This window comes from Nerophis lumbriciformis, linkage group LG16 (assembly GCF_033978685.3).
Source record: "Nerophis lumbriciformis linkage group LG16, RoL_Nlum_v2.1, whole genome shotgun sequence".
In the NCBI taxonomy this organism is placed as follows: Eukaryota; Metazoa; Chordata; class Actinopteri; order Syngnathiformes; family Syngnathidae; genus Nerophis; species Nerophis lumbriciformis.
In genome coordinates, this window is record NC_084563.2 from 18,843,193 (window position 1) to 18,869,598 (window position 26,406).

General features: G+C 39.7%; 1 protein-coding gene and 1 long non-coding RNA gene across 3 annotated transcripts in view; one reads left to right on the forward strand and one right to left on the reverse strand.

Moving 5' to 3' along the window:
- The window catches only part of LOC133617042 (solute carrier family 4 member 11-like), a 113,301-nt gene that overhangs the window by 41,547 nt on the left and 45,348 nt on the right, over positions 1-26,406 (reverse strand). For both annotated transcript variants that reach the window (XM_061976731.1, XM_061976732.1), the window contains 7 exons: positions 10,024-10,074; positions 8,233-8,319; positions 7,347-7,390; positions 5,041-5,263; positions 4,791-4,872; positions 2,476-2,599; positions 2,194-2,403 (listed from right to left, as the gene is read on the reverse strand). In XM_061976731.1, coding sequence (XP_061832715.1) covers positions 2,194-2,403; positions 2,476-2,599; positions 4,791-4,872; positions 5,041-5,263; positions 7,347-7,390; positions 8,233-8,319; positions 10,024-10,074 — 821 coding nt within the window. The remainder of the gene's footprint in view (positions 1-2,193; positions 2,404-2,475; positions 2,600-4,790; positions 4,873-5,040; positions 5,264-7,346; positions 7,391-8,232; positions 8,320-10,023; positions 10,075-26,406) is intronic.
- LOC133617043 (uncharacterized) overlaps positions 14,818-26,406 on the forward strand; it is a 30,933-nt gene continuing 19,344 nt past the window's right edge. The window contains exon 1 of the long non-coding RNA XR_009816932.1: positions 14,818-14,924. This is a non-coding gene — a long non-coding RNA (uncharacterized lncRNA). The remainder of the gene's footprint in view (positions 14,925-26,406) is intronic.

Here is a 26,406-nt window from a genome sequence, read left to right on the forward strand (position 1 = left end):
TCAGTTTGATATAATTCCAGTTGTCTCTTTTTGTAATTCTTTTTAAATTCAAAGATATTCTGCAACTTTTTAAGTCTTTGTCTAGAGAATTCCATGCTTTCACACCAGCAACAGACAAGCACATTTTCTGCAAATTTGTTCGCACTCTTGGATGTTTAAAATCATACGGCCTTCTGTGGTTCTCATCTTCAGACGTGAACACAAATAACTTTTGGAAGTCCTTCGGAAGAACTTTATTTCTAGGTTTGAACATCACTAATAGAGTCTGCAATTCTACAATGACCTCCTGCAAAAAGGCTAGTCAAAGACCCTCAAGACATCAGTGCGATGCTTTTTTTGACGACCTACTGCAATAACGCTAGTCAAAGACCCTAAATAAGACATCAGCGCGATGCTGTTTTTGAGGACCTACTGCAATAACACTAGTCAAAGACCGTCAATAAGACATCAGCGCGATGCTGTTTTTGAGGACCTACTGCAAAAATGCTAGTCAAAGACCCTCAAGACATCAGTGCGATGCTTTTTTTGACGACCTACTGCAAAAACGCTAATCAAAGACCCTCAATATGACATCAGTGCAATGTTGTTTTTGAGGACCTACTGCGAAAATGCTAGTCAAAGACCCTCAATATGACATTAGCGGGATGCTATTTTTGAGGAGCTACTACAAAAACGCTAGTCAAAGACACTCAATATGACATCAGTGCGATATTGTTTTTGAGGACCTACTGCAAAAACTCTAGTCAAACACCATCAATATGACATCAGCACGATGTTGTTTTTGAGGAGCTACTACAAAAACGCTAGTCAAAGACACTCAATATGACATCAGCGCGATGCTGTTTTTGAGGACCTACTGCAATAACACTAGTCAAAGACCCTCAAGACATCAGTGTTATGCTTTTATTGAGGACCTACTGCAAAAAACGCTAATCAAAGACCCTCAACATGACATCAGTGCGATGCTGTTTTTGAGGACCTACTGCAAAAACATGAGTCAAAGACCCTCAATATGACATCAGTGCAATGCTGTTTTTGAGGATCTACTGCAAAAACACGAGTCAAAGACCCTTTACATGACATCAGCGCGATGCTGTTTTGAGGACCTACTGCAAAAACACAAGTCAAAGACACTCAATGACATCAGCGCGATTCTGTTTTTGAAGACCTGCAATAACACTAGTCAAAGACCCTCAATATGACATCAGTGCGATGCTGTTTTTGAGGACCTACTGCAAAAAACGCTAATCAAAGACCCTCAATATGACATCAGTGCGATGCTGTTTTTGAGGACCTACTGCAAAAACACTAGTCAAACACCCTCAATATGACATCAGCACGATGCTGTTTTTGAGGAGCTATTACAAAAACGCTTGTCAAAGACACTCAATATGACATCAGTGTGACGCTGTTTTTGAGGACCTATCACAAAAACGCTAGTCAAAGACCGTCAATATAACATCAGCGCAATGCTGTTTTTGAGGACTTATTGCAAAAACGCTAGTCAAAGACCCTCAATAAGATGTCAGCGCGATGCTGTTTTTGAGGACTTATTGCAAAAGCGCTAGTCAAAGACCCTCAATAAGACATCAGCGCGATGCTGTTTTTGAGGACATATCACAAAAATGCTAGTCAAAGATCCTCTGTATGACACGGGTGCTCTGTTGTTTTTAGGCATACACAGCAAAATGCTAGTCAAAGATACTCTTTGTGACGGGAAAACCTTTGGAGACCAATTGCAAAAGAGCGAGTCAAAGATCGTCAATATTATAGAAGAGCTTTGCAGTTTTTATTCACCTACGAGTTGAAGGTCCTCTCTGCTGTCTTCAAGGACCTTCTCTATGTATAAAGTTCTGCTGTGGTTTAAAGGAACTTGGTAGAACCACAATATGGCGCACTACCAATAGAACCTTTCTTCTCCCCAACACCACTTTCTCCATGTCCACAGTGGACACCATGAAACACTTAGTCTGCACATGTTCTGCTGCCAGGCAGACTTGGCAGACTTGTTATCCAACCCATCTGCCTCTCGCTCCCCAGGTCCGGATAGCGCATTGCGGACTCGGGATAATCACATCATTTGGCACTTGGTGGCTCCTCATACAGTATTTGCATGCCTGGCTGCAGCGCTAAACCGCGGGAAGGACTTTGAGAGAACATGCGGGTTTACTGTTATCCGGTCTTTAGCCATACCTTAAGTGCTTTGCCTTTCCGTGGATCGGAGTCATCCACGTCCTCGACTACGGGATTCACCCTGACCATGGACAGCTGCTGTCGCTGGCGGACCAGTTCTTGCTTGAACTCCTCCCGGGTCTTGGTCTCTAGAAGTTTCTGTCTGAAGGAAATGTCTGAGAACATGGTGGCGAATGTTCTTCCCAGTTCGATGGCAGACTTTGTGCTTTTCTGTCAAGGGGAGGATGGAAGCGGTCAGAAGAGGTTTGCGGTAGGAAGTGCACTACTTCACGGGGTTTTTACTGTTCTGTGCGGGGCCAGGATGAGGACGACGTAGCGCGCCTCGCAGCAGTTGACCCCCCAGTTCTGGGGCCTCTCCAGACGTGCGATGCAGACATGGCGTTTCTGCAGGCTCTTCACCTTGCAGCTGACCGGGAAAGTAACGCCTGTTAGTTAGCACACGACTACGTCAGCAATGTAAAAAAAAGAGGTATGTTTTCAGATTTTCATTTTTGTTTCATCTGACATCACATGGACAAAGATAAGACCTTCTGGAGGAAAGTTCTGTGGTCAGATGAAACAAGAATGGAGCTGTTTGGCCACAATACCCAGCAATATGTTTGGAGGAGAAAAGGTGAGGCCTTTAATCCCAGGAACACCATGCCTACCGTTAAGCATGGTGGTGGTAGTATGATGCTCTGGGCCTCTTTTCCTGCCAAAGGAACTGGTGCTTTAAATGGGACAATGAAAAAGGAGGATTACCTCCAAATTCTTCAGGACAACCTAAAATCATCAGCCCGGAGGTTGGGTCTTGGGCGCAGTTGGGTGTTCCAAAAGGACAATGACCCCAGTAAAGGTAAAGGAATGGCTGAATTAGGCTAGAATTAAGGATTTAGAATGGCCTTCCCAAAGTCCTGGACAATGCGGACAATTCGTACAATGTGCGGACAAAGTTCGTACAATGTGTGGACAATGCTGAAGAAACAAGTCCATGTCAGAAAGCCAACACATTTAGCTGAACTGCACCAATTTTGTTAAGAGGAGTGATCAAAAATTCAAACAGAAGCTTGTGGATGGCTACCAAAAGCGCCTTATTGCAGTGAAACTTGCCAAAATATCAACATTGCTGTATGTATACTTTTGACCCAGCAGATTTGGTCACATTTTCAGTAGACCCATAATAAATTCATAAAAGAACCAAACTTCATGAATGTTTTTCGTGACCAACAAGTATGTGCTCCAATCACTCTTATCACAAAAAAAATAAGAGTTGTAGAAATGATTGGAAACTCAAGACAGCCATGACATTATGTTCTTTACAAGTGTATGTCAACTTTTGACCACGACTGTACTACGCCATACTCTTGATTTGTTGCATACCTCGGTTTTAAGTAAAATTTCGGTACAGTAAAGTTAGATGTACTTGCTTCTGTTGCCAGCTGTCTAGACCGGGAGTGCCCAAACGTTTTCCACTGAGGGCTACAGACTGACAAATTAAAGTGTGCGGGAGCCATTTTTTTCCCCCTAAGAACCGATACCAATAATAAAAAAAACGATACCGATAATTTCCGATATTACATTTTAACGCATTTATCGGCCAATAATATCGGACATCTCTAATGAAAATGAGTACAATTAACTGTTAAAAGTTAGTACTATTAGTTGGCCAGCAGCACGCACAATCATGTGTGCTTGCAGACTGTATCCCTTGCAGACTGTATTGATATATATTGATATATAATGTAGGAACCAGAATATTAATAACAGAAAGAAACAACTCTTTTGTGTGAATGAGTGTATATAGAGGAGGAAGGTTTTTTGGGTTGGTGCACTAATTGTAAGTGTATCTTGTATTTTTTTATGTTGATTTAATAAATTTTTTTTTTTAAAAACGATACCGATAATTAAAAAAAACGATACCGATCATTTCCGATCATCATTTTAAAGCATTTATCGGCCGATAATATCGGCAGGCCGATATTATCAGACATCTCTAATACTAACCTTAACATGCTAACAAGTTAAGTGATTGTCACACACACACTAGGTGTTGCGAAATTATTCTCTGCATTTGACCCATCACCCTTGATCACACCCTGGGAGGTGAGGGGAGCAGTGAGCAGCAGAGGTGGCCGCGCCTGGGAATCATTTTTGGTGATTTAACCCACCATTCCAACCCTTGATGCGGAGTGCCAAGCAGGGAGGTAATGGGTCCCATTTTTATAGTCTTTGGTATGACTCGGCCGGGGTTTGAACTCACGATCTACCCATCTCAAGGCAGACTATCGTTTGTCAAGTAACAAAATATTTGACGCTGAGGTGTATACCTGCAAAATTAGCACAAAAGCGTTACAAAAATAACTACGAGCCGCACATTTGACACCCCTGGTCTAGACCAGAATAGCCCTGCGTCGACTCCTTTTCAGTGGTTCGTACACAGACTATTCCGTCTAAATATCCGGGTGTCAATCTCTAGAAATGACATCCTCTGCTGGTTCCAGCAGGACATGGCCCCTGCTGCAGAGTACAATGATTACTCAAAAGTGAAAACAAATATGGGGCACTGCCCCGACTGCAGAGTCCGCACTTTAAAGCCAAGGTTACGGCCATGTACTCACAGAATACAGAGCCAGGACTGCTGATAATGAATGCCAGTGGCCGTGGAAGTCACCCCCTGAATGGTCTCTGACAGAAGATGGACTGTCGGGGAAACAAAGACGGGAAAAAAACCAAGCTTTAACGTCACTTTCTGAGTGTTGGTCATCTTCCATCCATCCATGTTCTACCGCTTGTCCCTCTCGGGGTCGCAGAGGCGCTGGAGCCTATCCCAGCTGCCCTCGGGCGGAAGTCGGTTTGTCATCTTCTTACCGTTCAGCTCCCTCCTGCCCTTGTCTGTGAACAGCGAGCCCATGACCTGGTCCACGTCACAGCTCCCATCACGGGTGTCCTCCGCCACGCTGCTCAACATGCGCCTCAGGACCTCGTCCAGCGTGGCGGCGTCCTCGTCCAGGAGAATGCTCGCCTCGACCAGGAAGGCGTCCAGGTCTCTGTGGGGCCGGACCTCCTCGTGGAAGTCCATCGGCTTCACGTACTATTTGGAAGGCGGGGGGAGGGATTAATGTTACTTAAGGTCTTTATTCACTGTATCAATTCAGGGCTAATTATAGCGGTGTCCCGATACAACTCTTGCACTACCGATATTGGAACTCATACCGATATTAAATACGATATATCAGTACGAATCTTAGTAGCTACTTTTATTATTTTGTGGGCTGGAATCCCGGCAGGCACACGACATTGATACAACGTTGATTATATATACATGTCCTTTAAAACTGACGTTGAAACAACGTTGCAAAATAGTTGTATTTGTAAGTTGAGACAAAATTCAATGGTCAAATTAACGCCACAACCTGACGTTAATTAAACGTTGACACAAGCATGTTGTTTCAACGTATTTGTGTTGTAGAATTTTGGTCTGGAAACGAACAAAATTCAATGGTGAAATCAACGTCAGAACCCAACACTGATTAAACGTTGACAAAAGCATGTTGTTTCAACGTTGTATTTGTGTGGTATAATTTTGGTGGGGAAATGACCAAATTTCAATGGTCAAATCAATGTCACAACCTGACATTGAATAAACATTGTCAAAAATCATGTTTCAACGTTGTATTTGTGTTAATTTTAGTTTGGAAATGACCAAAATTCAATGGTCAAATCAACGTCAGAACCCGACATTGATTAAACGTTGTCAAAAAGCATGTTGTTTCAACGTATTTGTGTTGTAGAGTTTTGGTCTGGAAATGACCAAAATTCAATGGTCAAATCAACGTCAGAACCCAACACTGATTAAACGTTGACAAAAGCATGTTTCAACGTTGTATTTGTGTGGTAGAATTTTTTTGGGGGAAATGACCAAATTTCAATGGTCAAATCAATGTCACAACCTGACATTGAATAAACGTTGTCAAAAATCATGTTTCAACGTTGTATTTGTGTTAATTTTGGTCTGGAAATGACCAAAATTCAATGGTCAAATCAACGTCAGAACCCAACACTGATTAAATGTTGACAAAAGCATGTTTCAACGTTGTATTTGTGTGGTATAATTTTGGTGGGGAAATGACCAAATTTCAATGGTCAAATCAATGTCACAACCTGACATTGAATAAACGTTGTTTAAAAATAATGTTTCAACGATGTATTTGTGTTCATTTTGGTTTGGAAATTACCAAAATTCAATGGTCAAATCAACGTCAGAACCCGACATTGATTAAACGTTGTCAAAAAGCATGCTATTTCAACGTATTTGTGTTGTAGAATTTTGTTGGGGAAATGACCAAATTTCAATGATCAAATCAATGTCACAACCTGACATTGAATAAACGTTGTTTAAAAATAATGTTTCAACGATGTATTTGTGTTCATTTTGGTTTGGAAATGACCAAAATTCAATGGTCAAATCAACGTCAGAACCCGACATTGATTAAACGTTGTAAAAAAGCATGCTATTCCAACGTATTTGTGTTGTAGACTTTTGGTTGGGAAATGACCAAAAATCAATGGTCAAATCAACGTCACAACCTGACATTGAATAAACGTTGTCAAAAAACATGTTTCAACGTTGTATTAGTGTTGTTGCATTTTGGTTGGGAAACGACCAAAATTCAATGGTCACATCACCGTCAGAACCTGACATTGAATAAACGTTGTCAAAAAGCATGTTTCAATGTTGTATTTGTGTTGTAGAATATTGGGAAATGACCAAAATGCAATGGTCAAAGCAACATCAGAACCCAACATTGAATAAACGTCGTCAAAAAACATGTTGTTTCAACGTTGGTTTTGTGTTGTAGACTTTTTGTCTGAAAATGACCAAATTTCAATGGTCAAATCAAGGTCAGAACCCAACATTGATGAAACGTCGTCAAAAAGCATGTTGTTTCAGTGTTATGTTTGAGTTGCTCAATGTCAGGACCTAATTCAACAGGTTCTCAACGTTGTTTCAATGTCTTTGCACAAAATAAACTCTCATATCGCAGATTTTAGATCCAAGCCGATGTCTTCTCATACTTGTTTTTTTTTTTGCTGAAAATATCCATAGCCAATATCCATATCGGATCGGGACAGCACTAGCTAATATATATTTAGACAAAATCCCATTTCCTTACCTTCCTTGTTGTGTTAAGAAGACCAAACCCTGGCCCTTCTCCTTCTGCCAATAAAACAGTACATTCGGTTACATCGTTTACAGAAACCTTTACAAAACTTGGGGTCAGAACTTGAATTGGATCAGAAAGTAAAATCCTCTTAATTTGAAAAAGTATGAGTCAGATGCAAGAAAAAAAAAAAAATCTATATATATATATATATATATATATATATATATATATATATATATATATATATATATACACACAGAGGGCGTGGCTCAAAAGGGGGTGTGGTTTGATGGATTCATCTGTGTGATACAATTGTAATACTATTTGACTCCAACCTAAGTTTGTTTAGATGCATGTTTTGCATTATTACAAATACTGCAAATTATTATTTATTTTTAGTGCAAAATTACACACTGAACAAAAAAACAGTTGTGGGCTATCCACCATTTGAATGTGTTTATGTTATTGACGGGGATTGATCCAGCAATTTTCTGCTCTGGACTTCATGATCGCACACTATAACCGCTAGACACCAAGAGTTTCCTGTTAATACCTGTATTATTTTTATTATACATAAAACATGTCTATCTCTCTAGTTCTCCTCCCTTTCGCGACTCGCCCTTATCTTGACCACTGATTGGTCAGCTGCTGCATGCTGTCAATCAATGAGCTTGTGGGCGGTCTTAAGGGACAGGCTTTGGTCTTAGCGGGTGGTTTTCCACCTGGCACAAGTGTTTGACTTGTTTCTATTCATTAGCGCTGCATTATTTTAGGACATTAATCCGCCTTTTGAACAAGTGAAGGGGACTTGTTCCCCTATCTTAAATGACGTCTTTGATTATGTTGTACTAAGCTGTGACCCCAGCTATCACCCTGTGTAATGCACGGTACACACCTGGCCCGCTGAGTTCGTTCTGGCTGTCATAGATGCTTTCGGCCGAATTCTTCCCATAATCCTCTTCTTGCTCTCCATCCTTCAGTGCTGTGGATAAAGTTCAAACTCAATTCCTTCACACTAGCGGGGTCCAGATATTATCCTGTTGCAAGCTGCACACATTTTTTTTAACCATTTTTTTATATTCTTTGCTGGGGTGTTCAGCTCATTAGCAGTGCTGGAATCAACTCGTAATCAGTGGGGATTTGTGGTCTCTGGTTTGCGCCCTAGACTGCACGGGACGACCACTTGTCACACCAGCACACTAAGCTAGCCAAGGCTCCCGAGCCCCTGACCAGCGCTGCTCTTGAGGCATCGGGGAGTTGACTTAATGTTTTAGTCACCCTGGCATTTAGGGTCAAGCCCCCCGCCCAAAAGCAGAGTGACCAATACCTGCCACCAGTGTCATATTGGCAGGAAAGAGTGGCACACATCAAAAAGCCAAAGAACCTGTACTGTACGAAGTAGTCCGTTATTTTGGTTTGCGGGTGTGACTTTTGAAATATTTGGGCCGATTCCAGTTTTTGGTTCTGTGTGTCGTGTTCTAATTCAGACCATGCTAGTTATACCTGCCACAGGGCGACGACAAAAACTAGCAAGTGAACTCATACGATGGCCAATCGCCCCAAATATTGAAGTCTCTTGTGTCGAGAAGAGTTGTATTGGCCACAAATCCACCGTTTTGTCGTACAGTTATCCGAGTCTGGGTCGCGGGGGCAGTGGTCTAAGCAGAGATGCCCAGACTTCCCTGTCCCCAGCCACCTCCTCGAGTTCTACAGAGGGGATACTGAGACTTTCCCAGGCCAGCTGTGAGACATAGTCCCTCCAGCGTTGTTCTAGGTCAGCTTCGAGGTCTCCTTCCGGTTGGACATGCCCGAAACACATCACCAGGGAGGCATCCACAGTAGATGCCCGAGCCACCTCAGCTGGCTCCTTTCGACGTGAAGGCGCAGCGGCTCTACTCTGAGTCTCTCCCGGAGACCGAGCTTCTCACCCTATCTCAGAGGGTGATCCCAGACATCCTGCGGAGGAAACTAATTTCTGTCGCTTGTATTCCTTACCTTGTCCTTTCGGTCACTACCCAAAGCCTGTGGCCATAGGCAAGGGTAGGAACGTAGGCTGACCGGTAAATCGAGAGATTCGCCTTCTGGCTCAGCTCCTTCTTCAGACCGGTGCAGTGACCGCATCACTGCAGACGCCGCACCAATCCGTCTGTCAATCTCGCGTTCTATTCCTCCCTCACTCGTGAACAAGACCCCGAGGTACTTGAACTCCTCCACTTGAGGCAGAACTTCGCAGCAGGTCTCCAAGGTGAACAGCCTCTGGCATGATAGAACCCAAGGGGTGCAGTCAACCCTTTTCCGACTGAGAACCATGGCCTCATGATCCTCATCCCAGCAGCTTCACGCTCGGCTGCTTTGTCGTACAATTCCCCCAAAACAAGTCCCCCTTTAAGTTAACACCTGCAGCCCCTCACAAATAAATACAATTGGCCCCTGGGTGGAAGCCTCCTTTGTGAGGATTGAGGGAATTAACCCGAACCCTGCCTGAGTTTTGACTGATGATTGTTCCCTCGACCTAGAGATCACCCGCCTCGTTATTTGGCCGTTAATCAGCCTCCCAACACGCCACCAGCATGTGAAATTGGCCATATGGAAAAGAACACCTTACTGATATCCTGAGGAATGAGACCATGACACTTCAAAGCCATCAGCACAAATACACGCAAATTAGAATACTTGAGCTACCAACCCATTTCCTGGAAAACATATCCATTCTCGGAGCTCCCGGTTGGTGGGGCATCTGCAGAAGAGAAAACACATACATAAGGTTTGCTTTCAGCGTAGTTTACTCTGTGGATGTCCATTCATCCATCCATTTTTCTACCGCGTGTCCCTTTCGCGGTTGCGGGGGGTGCTGGAGCCTAACTCAGCTGCATTCGGCCGGCAGGCGAGGTACACCCTGGACAAACTCATCAACGTCTTTTTGTTTCTGTCACAATGTGGTTTCCATCCTGGGCTTTTTTATGCATATCCACTCCCTGGTCACAGCATTAGGCACACTTGCACCAATGTAAGCCTCTGTAACGCTAACTGCACTCAAGTTTTGATTTGGGACGTGGAACCAAATTCCGGGCCCTCGCATACAAGACTTGTAAACCCAGCTCCACCGCTTCATACTCCCCTGGTATGTTTACATGCGAGAAAAAAACGAATGATTGCACGCTTTTGGTTAAAATCAGATTTTTTTAAAAAAATGTAAAAACCTAACCTTTTTAAAGATGGAATTAACGTAACTAGAGCACATCTAGATATGTCTAAAAAAAATTGTTTTTTGTTCCCAAAAAAAAGTTAGGACCATTTATTCTAAAGGGGCCAGAATATGGATATAAATAATCATATAACCTCATTATTCACTTAAATATAATCTGTATCTGTCAAATGTTCCTATACTTTGGAGTGTAAAGTAGAGATGATCTAATTTTCGTAAGGTTATCATCATAATGCCATCCATCTTCTTCTACTTATCCGAGGTCACGGGGGCAGACGCCTAAGCAAAGAAGCACAGACTTCCCTCTCCCCAGCCACTTCGTCTAGCTCTTCCTGGGGGATCCCGAGACATAGTCCCCCCCCAATGTGTCCTGGGTACTCCCTGTGGCCCCCTACCAGTCGGACGTGCCCTAAACTGGGAGGCATTCTGACCAAATGCCCAAACTCCCTTATCTGGCTCCTCTCGCTGGAGGAAAATCATTTGAGGTCGTGTAGCTCATGACCATAGGTGAGCATAGGGATGTAGATCGACAGGTAAATTGAGAGCTTTTCCTTCCGGCTCAACTCCTTCACCACAACGGACCGATACAGTGTCTGCATCAGGGGACCGATCCTTCTGCAGATCTCACGGTCCACTCTTCCCTCACTCGTGAACAAGACCCCAAGGTACTTGAAGCTCTCCCCCAACCCGAGAACCACAGACTCTGACTTGGAGGTGCTGATTCTCATCCCAATCCCATCGCACTCTGCTGTGAGAGCTGAAGATCCTGCCCAGATGAAGCCAGCAGGACCACATTGTCTGCAAAAAGCAGGGACCTAATCCTGCAACCACCAAACCGGAGACCCTTAGGGACCAAGCTCCGACACCGATCATACAAGGAGCAGTCGGTCCGGTACCCCATCCTCTTAGAGCACTCCCAACAGGACTTCCCGAGGGACACGGTCATCATAATAATACATCCTTATTATTATGTTTATATTATTATTAGTGTTCGTTATTATTACTGTTTTTAAAACCTAGTGACGCCTCTGTTTTTAACTTTAATCATAGGTCTTTGAACGCACCACAACGAGATGCAAAATTGAGACGTGAACATACCTTGGCATCTCTCCATGTTCCAAAATGTTGGCTCTGCGTGTGAAAACTTTAAAGGTGACCTTTGATGACGTTAAGTCGCGTGTTCAAAGTTGTCCAGGGGGAGTGAACCATTTTGCATTTTTCATAGGGGGAGTAGGGAATCTTTAGACATTTTTAATTTAATTCAAGCCACCTTATTGTTTAAATTTCATGGCTATATTAATTTTATTTTAAATTTGTATGATATGTTCTTTAATAACTTGCATGTTCAAATGGCAGGAAAAGAACATCTTCAAACTCGACAAAAGCCCAGGGGCCCTATACAACGTCCCTACTTAACCCCGCCCCTTGTTTTGATTGACACTGTCAGGAAGAAGAATCAGGTTTGTTATTTGATTGACAAATTTGACATACGCGTTTGCACGATTCGATCCTTCGATACTCTACACAGCAATCCACATCGCAATGCAAAATAAAACAAATGAAATACAATCCTCATACAGACAAAACATGTTAAAAAGTAAACATTAGAGACCATACAAACAAGATTAAAATAAAATAAATAAAAATGGGGCTTCTTTAAAACAACTTGAATTCATCCAATAAAGATAATTTAAGGCCTTTTTTTATTTTCAACCATTTTCCAACATTTAATTAATAACTTGAATTCATTAAACCAACTTCACCTAAAGAAGGCACATTTTTGTGTATGAAAAGGATTCCAATATAATATTTTTTAGGTTGCTGCAATCTTTAATAAATATGCCAAATGGTATCTCTTCTATAGTAAAAGGGGAGATCACTATACCTTTACCTTTAAGCCAATCTCTGATGTCCTCCCAAAATAAATGTACAGTATCACAATCCAAGAACAAATGATTCATATCTTCTATAGCAGTGATTTTACCACTTAGCGGTACGCTAAAGAATCACTTGTTTAAAGTAGTGTTTTGTTTTCCTATGTTCAAACACAGTGTTACTGTTCAAACTGTGTGTAATGTTATAAATATGAAGTATACTCGTTAAATAAAACATCTGCCTTGTTTTTAATGAATACTAAGGCCTACTGCGCTACCATATTTTTAATGTTACTCAGTATGATGGCACCGTATTTTCCGCACTATAAGGCGCTCCTAAAAAAACTCATTTTCTCTAAATAATAAATGATAAATGGGTTGTACTTGTATAGCGCTTTTCTACCTTCAAGGTACTCAAAGCGCTTTGACACTACTTCCACATTTACCCATTCACACACACATTCACATACTGATGGAGGGAGCTGCCATGCAAGGCGCTAACCAGCACCCATCAGGAGCAAGGGTGAAGTGTCTTGCTCAGGACACAACGGACATGACGAGGTTGGTACTAGGTGGGGATTGAACCAGGGACCCTCGGGTCGCGCACAGACATTCTTCCAGTGCGCCTTATAATCCGGTGCGCCTTATATATGGACCAGTATTGAGCCACAACAGGTCTCGCAACTACAGGATGCATAACGTAACCCCAGCCTCTACTGTAGCGTCTATTCTATGCGCCTTATAATGTGGTGCGCCTTATATATGAACACAGTTTTAAAATAGGCCATTCATTGAAGGTGCGCCTTATAATCCGGTGCGCCTTATAGTGCAGAAAATACGGTACTTTTAAAGCCACGTTTTTTCTGAGGTGGAAAAACGTTTGAGAACCACTGCGGATTAAACAGTTGTTAACCATAATGTTACATTTTTGTTTCAAAACATTATTAGTAGGGTATATTCCATTAGTAGTTTTAAATTATATGTATTTAGCTTTAGGAAGAATTGGATATTGTCCTTATTTTTAATGTTTCTAATTTTGTAAACTCTTTTAGGATATATTGTCTATTATACTTTGCCTGGAAAATATTATTTAATCAACACACCCTCACATGTTTGTTAGAACTTTTATTGTCGCAAAAATCTTTAATATAATGTTTTTAATATACTAATATACTTTAATATACTAAAATAATGCTATTTGGTAACAGTAGAAGAGAAAGTCAAACACAAATACAGATAGCAGGAGTAGTTATTGAAAGGGTAAGAGAAAACACATTTTTGGGTATAATGATTGATGATAAATTGAACTGGAAATCTCATATAAAAAATATACAACATAAAGTAGCAAGAAACACGTCAATAATGAATAAAGCAAATTATTTTCTAGACCAATAATCACTCTATATTCTCTACTGCTCGCTGGTGTTACCATATCTGAGGTATTGTGCAGAAATATGGGGAAATAACTACAAAAGTACACTTAATTGATTAACGGTGTTACAAAAAAGATCAGTTAGAATAATACATAATGTTGGATATAGAGAACATACAAACCCCTTATTTATTGAATCAAAAAATTTGAAATTCCACGACATAGTGAATTTGCACACAGCTAAAATTATACACAAAGCAAACTATAACCTGCTAGCCAAGAATGTACAACAATTCTTCTCAACAAAAGAGGAGAAATATAATCTTAGAGAACATTTTAATTTAAAACATTTGTATGCTCATACAACACTTAAGACCTCCAGTATATCAGTATATGGACTTAAACTATGGAATGGATTAAGCAAAGAAATCAAACAAAGTACTAATATGATCCACTTCAAGAAACCCTTCAAACTTAAAGTGTTTACAAAGTACAAAGAAAAAGAATCATGATAAACATTCTGAATTTATGTCATGCATCCATTCATTTTCTAGATAATCTTACTCATCTCACCATATGAAATATAACTTACTTGACCAACTATTAATTTATTTGTATTTTTTTATTATTTATGGAGTATATTGTGAACAAAAGTTTTAGCAACTGCTATGCAAAGGAAAAGGGGTAGGATTAAATAAGCTCTGCTTCTTCCTACTCCTTTTCGAACATGCTGAATAGAGAAACTGGAAATGGTGATGTATCATGTTGTATGCATGCATGCATGTTCCAAATAAACTCAAACTCAATATAAAGGTTTGTCAGACAAGTAGTCGTGTTTGAATGCAACATATCTTGAGTCAGCAGATATTTTAAAAAATAGCGCTATTTCAGAATTAGCACAAATCCAGTGTTGTGCAACTGAGACCTGGCGTGTAATTCAACAACCCGGCCACTTGGGAGCAGTAGCGGTCTGAGGACAAGTAAAGCAGCATGATTGAAGTCTGCGTTGACTTGACGTCAGTTTCCGGAAATGAAGCTAATTAGTCAACTTTGTTTCACAATCAAGCAATGAACAATTACGCTCACAATCGCTCTCAGCATGGAGGACGTCATGAACACCAAAGCAGCAAGCACGGGTGAGTACATACACGTTTTGTACGTGTTATTGCAACTTCAAGTGTCTACGTCTACGAGATATTTAGCGCTCATTAGTTCGTCTCCCATGGCAACATGTATTAGTCGGTTTAATGGAGGAATTATTTTCACTTGCGGCATAAAAATACAGCAAAAATAAGTGCATAAAAATATAACTGCCGATAACGCGGAATTAGTGGGAGCTCTGGACTTTTTCCATTTAGAAAAAAGCTCTCCAAAGGCGTTTATTTTTTATTTTTTACTCATTTTCGCTCGCTTGTGGACTAAGTTTTTGGCTGACGTCATACGTGATACGTCATCGTCGACAAGAACACAAATATATATTTAAACGATATAACAACCAAAAAGCTGTGAACACTATGATGCTGTGTTCCAAATTTAAATTATTTACGGAATTTACAAAACTTACATTTTGTTACATATATAAATATATATATATATATACGTATATTTTGCATTCTGTTTTAGTTTTCATTTGTTTTCATTTATTTATTTATTTCAGGCAATGACATAAAAAAGTACAAAGTTGACAACACATAATAATGTGCAAAAAGTAATGTATAGTATGTAATGCATGATTGTCCAGTTTTGCCTGAAAGGGAGTGGGAAGAAAATAATTTATTTAATCCCACCCCCAGTTCTCCTTTCAGTGATTATTCACATGAGTTTCACTCTTACTTTGTTCAAGGATTATAATACAGATGTTGTATCATAGTGGCATTACCACAGGTACCAATAATTATTACTAGAGATGTCCGATAATATTGGCCTGCCGATATTATCGGAAATTATCGGTTTCGTGTTTTTTTTGTGTGTTTGTTTTTAAATCAACATAAAAAACACAAGATACACTTACAATTAGTGCACCAACCCAAAAAACCTCCCTCCCCCATTTACACTCATTCACACAAAAGGGTTGTTTCTTTCTGTTATTAATATTCTGGTTCCTACATTATATATTAATATATATCAATACAGTCTGCAAGGGATACAGTCCGTAAACACACATGAATTTGTGTGCTGCTGGTCCACTAATAGTACTAACCTTTAACAGTTAATTTGACTAATTTTCATTAATTACTAGTTTTTATGTAACTGTTTTTATATTGTTTTACTTTCTTTTTTTATTCAAGAAAATGTTTTTAATTTATTTCTTATTTTATTTTATTAATTTTTTTTTAAAGTACCTTATCTTCACCATACCTGGTTGTCCAAATTAGGCATAATAATGTGTTAATTCCACGACTGTATATATCGGTATCGGTTGATATCGGTATCGGTAATTAAGAGTTAGACAATATCGGGATATCGTTTTTTTTTTTTTTTTTAATAAATCAACATTAAAAATCACAAGATACACTTACAATTAGTGCACCAACCCAAAAAACCTCCCTCCCCCATTCACACTCATTCTCACAAAAGGGTTGTTTCTTTCTGTTATTAATATTCTGGTTCCTACGTTATATATCAATATATATCAATACAGTCTGCAAGGGATACAGTCCGTAAGCACACATGATTGTGCGTGCTGCTGGTCCACTAATAGTACTAACCTTTAACAGCTAATTTTACTCATTTTCATTAATTACTAGTTTTTATGTAACTGTTTTTATATTGTTTTACTTTCTTTTTTATTCAAGAAAATGTTTTAATTTATTTATCTTATTTTATTATTTTATTTTATTTTTTAAAGGACCTTATCTTCACCATACCTGGTTGTCCAAATTAGGCATAATAATGTGTTAATACCACGGCTGTATATATCGGTATCGGTTGATATCGGTATCGGTAATTAAGAGTTAGACAATATCGGGATATCTTTTTTTTTTGTTTTTTTTTATTAAATCAACATAAAAAACCACAAGATACACTTACAATTAGTGCACCAACCCAAAAAACCTCCCTCCTTCTTTCTGTTATTAATATTCTGGTTCCTACATTATATATCAATATATATCAATACAGTCCATAAGCACACATGATTTTGTGTGCTGCTGGTCCACTAATAGTACTAACCTTTAACAGTTAATTTTACTAATTTTCATTAATTACTAGTTTTTATGTAACTGTTTTTATATTGTTTTACTTTCTTTTTTTTTCAAGAAAATGTTTTTAATGTATTTATCTTATTTTATTTATTTTTTTATTTTTTTAAAAGGACCTTATCTTCACCATACCTGGTTGTCCAAATTAGGCATAATGTGTTAATTCCACGGCTGTATATATCGGTATCGGTTGATATCGGTATCGGTAATTAAAGAGTTGGACAATATCAGAATATCGGATATCGGCAAAAAGCCATTATCGGACATCCCTAATTATTACACTGTAACAATAATTTGTATCAACAATGTAGGAATAATGAATATACCAACAATGGTAATAGACAACATAGCAATAATGGTAATAGATAGGGCTGTGAATCTTTGGGTGTCCCACGATTCGATTCAATATCGATTCTTGGGGTCACAATTCGATTCAAAATCATTTTCTTTTTTCAATTCAACACGATTCTCGATTCAAAAACGATTTTTTTTTCCCGATTCAAAAGGATTCTCTATTCATTTAATACTTTGGATTTCAGCAGGATCTACCCCAGTCTGCTGACATGCAAGCAGAGTAGTAGATTTTTGTAAAAAGCTTTTATAATTGTAAAGGACAATGTTTTATCAACTGATTGCAATAATGTAAATTTGTTTTAACTATTAAATGAACCAAAAATATGACGTATTTTACCTTTGTGAAAATATTGGACACAGTGTGTTGTCAAGCTTATGAGATGTGACGCAAGTGTAAGCCACTGTGACACTATTGTTCTTTTTTTTATAAACGTCTAATGATAATGTCAATGAGGGATTTTTAATCACTGCTATGTTGAAATTGTAACTAATATTGATACTGTTGTTGATATTATTCATTTTTGTTTCACTACTTTTGGTTTGGTCTGTGTCGTGTTTGTGTCTCCTCAATTGCTGTTCTGAGAGTTGCTGGGTTGGGTTTGGTTTTGTAATTGGATTGCATTGTTATGGTATTGCTGTGTATTGTTTTGTTGGATTGATTAATATAAAAAAATAAATTAAAAAAATAAATACTTTTTTTTTTTAAATCGATTTTTTTTTAAATGAGATTGCGCCAACGGCCCCTCCGACCACCACCTATCATTCATCATTCAATTCACCTGTGTGAGTGGCACCGGGGGCAAAGGGTGAAGTGTCCCGCCCAAGGACACAACGGCAGCGATTTTTGGATGGTAAGAGGTGGGGAGCGAACCTGCAACCCTCAGGTTTCTGGCACGGTTGCTCTACCCACTACGCCATGCCGCCCCAAAATAGCCCAGCCGTTGTGTTCAAAGTGAATACTGATTTTATTTGTTAATGCAACTATACTGGGACCCACACTATTTATAATGTATATCAATGAAATATGTAAAGTATCAACACTGCTGAAGTTCATCCTCTTTGCTGACGACACAACCATTACATGTGCAGGTGACGACGTTAAGCAACTTCTGGCCTCTGTAACTGAGGAGATGATCAAGTTAAAAACTTGGGTTAATACCAACAAATTGTCTCTCAATTTAAAGAAGACCAAAATCATGCTCTTTAGCAATCGCAAAAGTGAAATACCCATCAGGATTGTTATTGATGATACACCAATAGAATATGTTCAACAAAATTCATTCTTAGGAGTGGTAATAGATGAAAATATATCATGGAAGCCTCATATAAATTACCTGAGGACAAAAGTTGCTAAATGTGTTGGAATGATGAGGAGATCATGTCATTTATTGAACACCAATGCTCTGCTTTTATTGTATCATTCATTTATTATGTCATATCTAAACTATTGTGTTGAAGTCTGGGGAAATTGTTATAAATCCCATCTACAGCCTTTAGTCACTCTGCAGAAAAAGGCCATTAGGATTGTGTCCAATGTTCACTACTTACATCATTCAAATCCACTATTCATGGAGTTAAAGCAACTTAAACTGCACGATGTGATCAATTTTAAAACTGCTCAAATTATGTTTAGGGCATCCCAAAACTCTCTACCATCCAATATACAAAACCTATTCCAGGATAGAGATGCTCATCATACAGTCTAAGAGGAAACAACAAATTATATTTGCCTAAATTTAGAACAACTTTAAAATCAATGTGCATTTCAGTGCGTGGAGTCAGTCTGTGGAACAACTTAGGGGACGAGTTAAAAACCTGTTCTAACATGATTACATTTAAAAGACTGTTTAAAAAAGAAGTACTGAAGAAGTACGAGGAGGAAAGAGAGTGATGCCCTCAGCACAGAGCGATGGGAGAGAGGTGTATGGTCAGAGAGAGAGAGAGAGAGAGAGAGTGTGTGTGTGTGTGTGTGTGTGTGTGTGTGTGTGTGTGTGTGTGTGTGTGTGTGTGTGTGTGTGTGTGTGTGTGTGTGTGTGTGTGTGTGTGTGTGTGTGTGTGTGTGTGTGTGTGTGTGTGTGTTTTGTCTCGTCTTGTCTTGTTTTATAGTAACAGTGGTACTATTGTATTGTTAGTGTACAGGAGCTTTTCTTGTTTTTGTTTGTATAGTATTGTTCTTGTATTATATTGTTTATGTTAAATGTGGAATGAGTGAGAGGGGTTGGGATATTATAAGCATTTGCTTCATCCAACCCCTTTTCAAGCCTTGCATAAATGTCCCTGCCAAAATGTTTAAAAAAAAAAAGTGTGTGTTGTACTGTGCAGGTTTGAAATAAATAAAATAATTCAAATACCCTTTCAAACGCATTAAACCTGTATTTCTTGACTCGTTTAACGCTGTAATTGGAATGTAAACATTTAAATATCCAAGTTGAAGCAATTTAAAGAAAATAACAATTAAATATACTATGTCTGTTAGCAAAATGTTGCACTTTATTAAAAATCACAATACAATAAGCTTTAATGGACGTGTGGGGAAAAAAAAAAAAAAATGATAAAGAACATTTTACAACAACCAACAACAGGACACTGTGCTTGTAGGCTGAAATTGGCGGTCGTACTTGATGGCCGCAACCACTTCATGGCTTCACAATAGTTATGGAGTACAAAACTAGACGTTGAGTAATCACTCGACATAGATGGCGGACAATAACTGACAAGTCTGCTTTTCCAGTCCAAATGCATTCACCATTTTTCGTAGTCTTCCCTTGTCCACGGGAGCCCCCATTTTCGTTGTCTCTCCTTCGACAAATTTTACCAAGTTTTTCCTCTAAGTAGAATCACAGCTGACCTGGACATTCGAAAGTTCTCTTGCCGTTCCTGTGGCACAACACACTTGGTGACAAAAATATCCCACCAGCAACGTTCCTTGCGCACAGAATCAAATTCCATCTGAACTATAAACAAAATAAACATAATTTGTTCTGTATGATTTTGCGAGGCAACTGTGAGTAACAGGTTACTCAAAAGCGGCCACAACAGAGAAAACAATGTTCGTCAACACTGGTAAATGATTACGTCTGTAGAGACGATTTAAAGAGGGCAGGAATTCCATCCATCACTTTATTGAGCAAAACTGTTTGTCGGCCGTAACCACGACAAAAACATAGTAAAAAAAAACGTATATCTCGCAAAACTGTCATAGCCACAGCGGCCGTTCTCTCTCTCTCTCACTTGCACCAACGCAAGCACACTCACCGCACTTCGCTAGTGATGCATTTATGGCCACACAAAAAGTCGGATAACTCCAACATCACACAAAGTTTCAATTCCAGATCGTTACACTATGACTCCCCAAACAGATGTGCTTAATCTAATGTCATTTATCAATAATGTTAATTTGTCGTATGAATATTAATCATGGAATGTTGTTACTAGATTACAGAAATGCTACTAAAAATATATATTAAAGGGGAACATTATCACAATTTCAGAAGGGTTAAAACCATTAAAAATCAGTTCCCAGTGGCTTATTTTATTTTTCTAAATTTTTTTCTAAATTTTACCCATCACGCAATATCCCTAAAAAAAGCTTCAAAGTGCCTGATTTTAACCATCGTTATATACACCCGTCCATTTTCCTGTGACGTCACATAGTGATGCCAACACAAACAAACATGGCGCATAGAACAGCAAGCTATAGCGACATTAGCTCGGATTCAGACTCGGATTTCAGCAGCTTAAGTGATTCAACAGATTACGCATGTATTGAAACGGATGGTTGTAGTGTGGAGGCAGGTAGCGAAAACGAAATTGAAGAAGAAACTGAAGCTATTGAGCCATATCAGTTTGAACCGTATGCAAGCGAAACCGACGAAAATGACACGACAGCCAGCGACACGGGAGAAAGCGAGGACGAAGTCGGCGATCGCCTTCTAACCAACGATTGGTATGTGTTTGTTTGGCATTAAAGGAAACTAACAACTATGAACTAGATTTACAGCATATGAAATACCTTTGGCAACAACATGCACTTTGAGAGTGCAGACAGCCCAATTTTCATCAATTAATATATTCTGTAGACATACCCTCATCCGCTATCTTTTTCTGAAAGCTGATCTGTCCAGTTTTGGAGTTGATGTCAGCAGGCCAGGGAAGCTAGGGTCAATATTCTTCTCTTGATCATCTTCGGTGGCATAAGGGACGGTGTGAGCCAAGACATCCAGGGGGTTTAGTTCGCTCGTCTGCGGGAACAAACTGCCGCCATTGCTTGCCGTGCTACCGAGGTCCTTTGTCCCTGAATTGCTCACACACTCCGGCAGATTCAATGGGGGTCTGGCGGCAGATTTCTTTGACTTTATCGTTGGAAATGCATCTGCTTTGAGTGTCGCAGGATATCCACACATTCTTGCCATCTCTGTCGTAGCATAGCTTTCGTCGGTAAAGTGTGCGGAACAAACGTCCAATTTCTTGCCACTTTCGCATCTTTGGGCCACTGGTGCAACTTGAATCCGTCCCTCTTCGTGTTGTTACACCCTCCGACAACACACCGACGAGGCATGATGTCTCCCCAAGGTACGGAAAACAGTCGAAAAAACGGAAAATAACAGAGCTGATTTGACTCGGTGTTTGTAATGTGTTTGAGAAAATGGCGGATTGCTTCCCGATGTGACGTCACAATGTGACGTCATCGCTCCGAGAGCGAATAATAGAAAGGCGTTTAATTCGCCAAAATTCACCCATTTAGAGTTCGGAAATCGGTTAAAAAAATATATGGTCTTTTTTCTGCAACATCAAGGTATATATTGACGCTTACATAGGTCTGGTGATAATGTTCCCCTTTAAGCGGAAATAAATGTGATCTCTGAAAGGGGTACAAATTATTTCCAAAGCTGGACCCCCACCTAGACATAAAACACTATAGCACACAGCTCCTGAAAAACAAGATTGTATTTGCTATATTCATTTAAATGGGCCAAATCACTTATAATAGGAAAAACAATTCATGAAAAAGACTGCTGTCTTTTGATTATTAAAATAAAACATGTATCTTGTTATTAAGTCAGCTTTGGGACAGGTGCTGCTGGTGTGGACATAGTGTGCACGTCTGATGTTGCTCACATGTGCTCCACTGAATGCTCAGGGTGTTTTTGCATTTGCTCACAAACATGAACAATTAGACGGAACATTGCCCACCAGGCTGCCGTTCTTCCAGGCCTTATCCAAAACCGTCACTCAACATTGCTATGTTGCCGTCCGAGATGTGTTGTATCCGAATCCATAAGACCCATAATGAATTCATAAAAGATCCAAACTTCATGAATGTTTTTTGTGACCAACAAATATGTGCTCCAATCACTCTATCATAAAAAATTAAGAGTTGTAGAAATTATTGGAAACTCAAGACAGCCATGACATTATGTTCTTTACAAGTGTATGTAAACTTTTGACCACGACTGTATATATGACAAACTACTGCCACAATAATAAATATGGTGTTAAGTGGGGATATCCGATAATATCGGCAGTCCGATATCGGCCGATAAATGCTTTAAAATGTAATATCGGAAATTAGCGGTATCGGTTTCAATCAATCAATCAATGTTTATTTATATAGCCCTAAATCACAAGTGTCTCAAAGGGCTGCACAAGCCACAAAGACATCCTCGGTTTCAAAATTATCGGTATCTGTTTCAAAAAGTAAAATTCATGACTTTTTAAAACGCCGCTGTGTACACGGACATAGGGAGAAGTACAGAGCGCCAATAAACCTTAAAGGCACTGCCTTTGCGTGCCGGCCCAATCACATAATATATACGGCTTTTAACACACAAATGAATGCAACACATACTTGGTCAACAGCCATACAGGTCACACTGAGGGTGGCCGTATAAACAACTGTAACACGGTTACAAATATGCGCCACACTGTGAACCCACACCAAACATGGTGACAAACACATTTCGGGAGAACATCTGTACCGTAACACAACAGAACAAATACCCAGAACCCCTTGCAGCACTAACACTTCCGGGACGCTACAATATACATTCCCCGCTATCCTCTACATAAACCCCGCCCACTTCAACCTCCTCATGCTCTCTCAGGAAGAGCATGTCCCAAATTCCAAGCTGCTGTTTTGAGGCATGTTAAAAAAAAATGCACTTTGTGACTTCAATAATAAATATGGCAGTGCCATGTTGGCATTTTTTTCCATAACTTGAGTTGATTAATTTTGGAAAACCTTGTTACATTGTTTAATGCATCCAGCGTGGCATCACAACAAAATTAGGCATAATAATGTGTTCATTCCACGACTGTATATATCGGTATCGGTTGATATCCGATTCAGAATATCGGATATCGGCATAAAAGCCATTATCGGACATCTCTAGTGTTAAGTTAATACAGTAAATAAAACATTAGAACATGAAAGTGTTGCTTAATGTTTTTCCCATTTATTTAAAAGTCAAGAGCACATTTTCATGTTGATGTAAAGTAAGTTGGTGTAGAAACTGGACTCCCTCTGTGTACTGAAATAGTTTCCACCCTGTAGTCTGCCTTGTGCGGCACTAAACAACATTCACATCATCTCTGCACCCTGCAGAATCCACGTTAGCGAAGACGAAGCGGCGTGGGAGAATACCACGTGCTGAGAGGTTGAAAACATTCCCCTCTCACTTACAATGCGAACCGCGGCACCGGCTGTGTGCCGTGTTTTCATAAGCAGCCGTGTGTTTCTCAGACGCTGCAAAAGATGAGCTGTTTGTCTCCGATAGCTCCTCCTGAGCGAGACGAGGTCCTCTCCCAGATTAAGCCGGAACATTCCCAAGGCCTCCCGCGCGTCAGCAGAGCCTCACAGCAACACGGGTATTTGTACCACGTGGGTCGGCTGCCAGACCTTTACGCCGCCCTATCGTAAAGATAAAGGTCTAACTTGGCACAGGGATTCATGACTGTACCTGATTATAAAGATGTACCGGTACTACCTCAATACCACTGCGGAAAAATGATCTTGGAGTGTAAAAACTTGAAAGTACTGCAGTAATACATGGTGATTATAATAATACTGTCACTGCTAGGGATGTGCTGATTAATTAGCTGCCGAATCTGGTATTGGCTTATTTCCCTAAAAAAGTGTGATTGGCCATTGCGGATTTATGTTTTTTTTAATGCCGATCACAAATACCAATCCTGTCTGACTGACTCTATTTTTGGTCCCCCGGCTGAAAAACGCAGCAAGCAGCTACCGCATTTTTCGGAGTATAAGTCGCTCCGGAGTATAAGTCGCACCGGCCGAAAATGCATAATAAAGAAGGAAAAAAACATATATAAGTCGCATTTTTGGGGGAAATTTATTTCATAAAACCCAACAATAAGAATAGACATTTGAAAAAGGTCATTTAAAATAATTAAAGAATAGTGAACAACAGGCTGAATAAGTGTACGTTATATGACGCATAAATCAGTGTTTTTCAACCACTGTGCCGTGAGATACGGTCTGGTGTGCCGTGGGAGATTATGTAATTTCACCTATTTGGGTTAAAAATATTTTTTTGCAAACCAGTAATTATAGTCTGCAAATGATGTGTTGTTGTTGAGCTCGGCAGAGTAACGGTGTAATACTCTTCCATACCAGTAGGTGGCAGCCGGTAGCTAATTGCTTTGTAGATGTCGGAAACAGCGGGAGGCTGTGTGCAGGTAAAAAGGTGTCTAATGCTTAAACCAAAAATTTAAAAAAAAGGTGAGTGCCTCTAAGAAAAGGCATTGAAGGTTAGGGAAGACTATGCAGAACGAAACTTCAACTGAACTGGCTACAAAGTAAACAAAAACAAAATGCTGGACGACAGCAAAGACTTACTGCGGAGCAGAGACGGCGTCCACAATGTACATTCGAACATGACATGACTATCTACAATGTCCCCACGAAGAAGGATAAAAACAACTGAAATATTCTTGATTGCTAAAACAAAGTAGATGCGGGGAATATCGCTCAAATGAAGACATGAAACTGCTACAGGAAAATACCAAAGAAAAGAGAAAATGCCACCAAAATAGGAGCGCAAGACAAGAACTAAAACACTACACACAGGAAAACAGCAAAAAAGTCCAAATAAGTCAGGGTGTGATGTGACAGGTGGTGACAGTACACCTACTTTGAGACAAGAGCTATATTGATGCATGCTTGGTTATGGTTTAAAGTCATATCCAACAATTGCGACGACTTTTTACTGTCAACTGAGTTTCCTTTTTTAATGATTTCTGCTAGTGGTGTGCCTCCGGATTTTTGTCAACGCAAAAATTGTGCCTTGGCTCAAAAAAGGTTGAAAAACACTGGCATAAATAACCAACGTGACAGGCTGAATAAGTGTACGTTATATGAGGCATAAATAACCAACTGAGAACGTGCCTGGTATGTTAACGTAACATATTATGGTAAGAGTCATTCAAATAACTATAACATATAGAACATGCTATACGTTTACCAAACAATCTGTCACTCCTAATCGCTAAATCCCATGAAGTCTTATACGTCTAGTCTCTTACGTGAATGAGATAAATAATATTATTTGATATTTTACAGTAATGTGTTAATAATTTCACACAAGTCGCTCCTGAGTATAAGTCGCACCCCCGGCCAAACTATGAAAAAAACTGCGACTTATAGTCAGAGGTGGGTAGTAACGCGCTACATTTACTCCGTTACATCTACTTGAGTAACTTTTGGGATAAATTGTACTTCTAAGAGTAGTTTTAATGCAACATACTTTTACTTTTACTTGAGTATATTTATAGAGAAGAAACGCTACTTTTACTCCGCTACTTTTATCTACATTCAGCTCGCTACTCGCTACTAATTTTTATCGATCTGTTAATGCACGCTTTGTTTGTTTTGGTCTGTCAGACAGACCTTCATAGTGCCTGCGTTTCAACAAATACAGTCACTGGTGACGTTCACTCCGTTCCACCAATCAGATGCAGTCACTGGTGACGTTGGACCAATCAAACAGAGCCAAAAGTGTGAAGGAAAAAAGACCCTTTTTTATTTCCCGTCAAAAGCCTAAAG